At 34.4% G+C, this 5,000-nt stretch overlaps 1 protein-coding gene across 1 annotated transcript; it reads right to left on the bottom strand.

The window, feature by feature from the left end:
• Positions 1 to 866: 866 nt before the first annotated feature.
• LOC135215918 (zinc finger MYM-type protein 5-like) lies at positions 867 to 1,505 on the bottom strand. The gene has a single exon (XM_064250873.1). The coding sequence runs from the start codon at positions 1,503 to 1,505 to the stop codon at positions 867 to 869; it is 639 nt and encodes a 212-aa protein (XP_064106943.1).
• Between the last annotated feature and the right edge of the window lie 3,495 nt (positions 1,506 to 5,000).

Genomic DNA, 5,000 nt, shown 5'->3' with positions numbered 1-5,000 from the left:
TTAGCTTACAATTGCTTTTTTCGACCATTTCGGTAGTCAAAATTGACCGAAGGTTGAAAATTTGTCACTTATCATTTTTTATATGAAAATATTTCAAAATTGATAAAAGCTACAACCATGGGTTGTTTTTAGTTGTATTGTGCATGAAATTGCGTACATTTTCATATATAAAACTTTATGTAACGGCTAATTTAAAATGGTGCAAACATTACCACAATCGCATGCATGATTATTTTCGGAAGAGTTACCGCGCGGACGTAAGGAAAAAGTTTTTTCATAAATTCACCATAAATCGAAATATTGTGCTAGAGACTTCCAATTAGTTGCAAAATTAAGTTAAATGATTGGTAATTTACTAAAATATAGAGTTTTAGCTTACAATTGCGTTTTTCGACCATTTCGGTAGAGTCAAAGTTGACGAAGGTTGAAATTTTGGCACTTATCGTTATTTATATGAAAATATCTTAAACTGATAAAAGCTACAATCATGAGTATTTTTTGTTGTATTCTACATAAAAATGCGCACATTTTCATATATAATACTCTATGTAACGGCTAATTTAAAATGGTAAAAAAATTATGTCAAAGTGACGAAATAATTTCCGAGATGTGTCACAGATACTTTTTAGTGCAGCAAGAAAGAAATTCGCGCTTGCGCGCCTGCGTAACGATTGTAAACAAAACAACACCTTGATCCGTGAACTCCCAGCATCCCCCAAGGCGCGTGATTCAAGAGTTTTCGGCTGGTAGGCCTAAAAGTATTTTTCCGCAAATTTTTAAAAAAACTTTTGTATGTCGACGTAAAATACGTCCAGTCGGCACCCGAGAGACAAAAAATGTCGACGTAAAATACGTCCAGTCGGCGTTTAAGGGTTAATTTCGGTTACCATGCCCTCCACAACCCTCTTACTGATGCAGTCAATAAACTCATTTTGAATAATATTGCCTAGGTAGGACGTATGACTGGCACCTCCTTGCACCTTCGCAATATGTTCTTTGAGAACAGGGTCAAACTGAGCCATGAGTTCAACTTCTTTCAGAAAGTTCCCATTATTGGGCTGGTAAAGTGTGTATGTGGACCCTCTGAGAGGAAGATTTCGCTCTGCCAGACTATGAATTATAGCCACGAACCTGGTAAGTACCTCTCGCCACCTACGTTGTTCATTGTTTATTAGTGCCAGCTCAACTTTGTCAATTGTTTGCCCCTTTTCAATACGACTCTCCAGTTCTTTCCATGACCCCATATTCTTTGTATGTTCTGGACTGTTCTCATGCATTTTGAGTGAGTCACTGCAGTTTTTCCAGTCATTAAAGCCATCTCTGCTTAGTTTAAATGTTTTCTGGGAAAAGAGTTTGCAACAAAAACAGTATAAACTATCTTTTTTCTTGGAATATGGCAGCCATGTTCTTTTGATTTTCTCCCCTCTACTTTGGGCTCGTTTTTCCTCTTCCTCCTTTTTTCTTTTATTGTTTTCTGCACCTGACAGCTTGGACTGCCTCTTCATGATTGATAAAAGCTAAATGCTTGACAGCTGCGTTGACAACTTAAGAAGACTTAAAAAAAGAAGTAAAGATTGGAGTAAACACGATGCTTAAAACTTAACTAAGGTGACGTAAAAATAATACTTCTCTCATTTATTTATATATTAATTGGCAATTTGGCGCCCCGCAAGCAAATGGCGCCCCAGTCGACCGCCTGTGTCGCCTGTGCCTAGAAACGGCCCTGCCTACCCCTATTCATAATCCTCACTCCACCTTTTTCACTTCACCTTTTGTTTACTTCAAATCTTCTAATCATATTCCAACCGTGAAATTTAAGGCTGAATTTGCGTAAGTGGGCGTATCATAAAGGAGTGACATCACCCAAATTCATATTTCCATCGGCAACCAGTAATCAATTCGATCCAGTCAAGCATTACTGGATAACAGAATTTTTTGTTTTTTTGGGGATTTATATATATATATATATATATATATATATATATATATATATATATATATATATATATATATATATATATATATATATATATATATATATATATATATATATATATATATATATATATATATATATATATATATATATATATATATATATAATATATATATATATATATATATATATATATATATATATATATATATATATAAAGAAGCACCGGAGCATGACCAATAGGCCTAGTGCTCGATTCTTAAAACAGGCCTCTGGTTATTCCTGACTAGATAAAAAAGGTCTGAGAAGAGGAGAGAGAGAGAGAGAGCGAGAGAGAGAGAGAGAGGCATAACAGGATACTCGAATTAAAATAATGCTCGCCAAGCACATCCACATTCCTGATCGTAAGCACTGAAAAAAAAAAGTGGAACCTACGAAAATACTCATTTGATGCGACCCTGAACGCAATTCCCCCTGCAAAAATTTGCACAATCGAGAAATTCGATGAAATTATCAACTAAGAACCTGGAAAATATATTTCCTTGATTCTTAAATAGGCCTAACCGTGTAGTCAATGCTAAACGCGCATATAACTTGGATTTTTTTTTTTCACACCAAATTGTTTCTTATTTATATTTCATTTAATCAGATACTAAACTTCTTTGTGCTTTATCAAAAGAAATCATATAGCTTTCGATATAACGTTATAAAAGTAGAAAGTTAATTTACGCATCATATTAGGTCAATGCTTATGCACTCGGTTCCTGCTGCTACTCAATGGTGAACACTCGATATCACACATAGAGAGCCGGAAATGTTTCTACGGGAATTTTTTTTTTTTTCTTAAGGGGTATCATTTTTTCTTTTAATAAACAATTATTGAACTAACATTAACCATTCGCTGCGGAAATACCTTCTGTGTTTATACAGTTAATCAGTGATACTTATTATCAGATAAAGAGGATGACAGTAATCGGAATAAAATATACTAACTGGCAACCCCACGAGGGTTTCTTAAAAAAGTACGATCAATTTTGAAATTTGTCGCTTTACTTCTAGAACTTACTGTACCCCGAAGAAGTGTACGCAATACACGTAAGCGCTTGGTATCTGGTCTTTAATTTTTCACCTTTCATGTGGCTATTTACGTACATATTTGTTACGCGTTGTTTGGTGACTTATTGCATATATAGATATATATATATGAATATATATATATATATATATATATATATATATATATATATATATATATATATATATATATATATATATATATATATATAGCGAAGTTGAGGGTGGGCTCTATCAATCCAGTAAACAGCAATTTGGTGTCAAGGGGAATTGCAATTCTTTATTCCTTTCTAAATACTTTGTTCAGCTACTGACGTTTTAAGACGTTTAGTTCCATTTTCAAAGCTACATAATAAAAGAAACAGGCATTTCAAAACAGACCCAGAATAAAAAAAGGAATAAAAAGTATTTTACATACAACGTAACATTTTAAGTAGGGTAAAAAGGAAGAGAGTTTGCCAAATGGTGCTGAGGACACAGACCGAGTGACAGTTAAGGCAAGGTTCAGCTTCGACTTAAACTCTCGAGAGGTATAGAGGTGTTGAGGTGGTCTGAGTATTGAGTTGGGGTAAAAGCTGTTTAATAAAAAGCGATTCTAAAATTGCCAGTTGTCGGTCGTTAGGAATTCGGCCTATGATTTTGAAATCTATGTAATTAACAGCGAATTAACATTTCTCTATATGTTCACGTATGGAAGAGAATTCTGGGTTTGATAATTTAACACCCGTTCTATAACTCACGCTCGATGAGAATCCAATCTCACTTTTAACAACCTGTGGGTAGATCCGACATATTTCCACGGTTACATCTGGGGCAATAAATAGGTAAACGACTCCCGAGGTCATGAGAGGGTGAAGAGTCTCTTTGTAATTGAAAAGGGATCTTATGGTCGTTGGATTACAAGGCATTAGCTTTAGGTCAATTGCTGGTAGAAAACTATCTATCATCAGCCGTAATTCTTTATGGAAATATTTATCATGAATGAACGTGATGCTTGTGTATAGTCGTAATTTAGGTCTGTGGGTATTTCACATTTTGGATGAATATATTATTCTGAAATTTGTAAAGATGTTTGTGAAACAATCAAAATGGAAAGCAGTTGTCAATAAAGTACTGGTGGAGGTAGAAGATTCCGTTATGGAAATTGTGACAGTAGGGTTGATAAGGAATTTAGTTTAAAATTTGAAAAACATTGACTATAAACATTAGAACCCAGGCCAGTGAAAGTTTTCTTTCTAAAATTCGTAGTATAAATATGATCATCGGGTCTAAAAACCATTACATCTAAGAAAGGAAGTTTGTTTTCCTTTTCATATTCAATCGTAAACTTAATATTAGTGTGCTTATTATTGGCATATTCGAGAAACTTGTCAGCTTAATCTTTATTGCTTAACAGTAAAAAGGTGTCATCGACATATCTACTATAGAGTAGGGGATGGTAAGCCAATGGGCATTCATCCAGTATGCGCTCCTGCAGGGAGCACATGAAAATGTTGGCGAAGGTTGGACCCAAAGGGGATCCCATTGCCATACCATCGACCTGCATGTATGCTTTACCATTAAAAATGAAAACTGTGTCCAGCACAGCGAGCTCTAACAGTTTTTTAAAATATTTAATATTAAAATGGTTAAAAGTGGTACCTGGGTTCGTAAAAATCCGGCTCATAATAGCCTCAGCTGTTTCTTCAACAGGTACGTTAGTGAAGAGTGATTCAACATCCATACTAAGCATAAATAAATTTGAGTCCTGAGGTAAAATTATTTCCTTAAAATCATATGAATTTTTCAACAATAGGTGTTGGTGGCTAAGGGTGCTAAAAGTGGGACAAAAAATTTATATGAAGATTTAAAACAAGGAAAGCCGAAGTCCAAACTTAGCATGAGTGGGAATTTCTCTCTTTCTGATAGTTTGTAATTAGACTAGATTTGGACGTCGGTTTTCCTTGTTTTATATCTTTATATGATAAATTTTTTGGCTCCTTAGAATCAT

The sequence above is a fragment of the Macrobrachium nipponense genome, chromosome 5 (genome assembly GCF_015104395.2).
Source record: "Macrobrachium nipponense isolate FS-2020 chromosome 5, ASM1510439v2, whole genome shotgun sequence".
Taxonomy (NCBI): Eukaryota; Metazoa; Arthropoda; class Malacostraca; order Decapoda; family Palaemonidae; genus Macrobrachium; species Macrobrachium nipponense.
The sequence above is the reverse complement of the archived record's forward strand: the minus strand, read 5'-3'. Positions and strand labels throughout refer to the sequence as shown.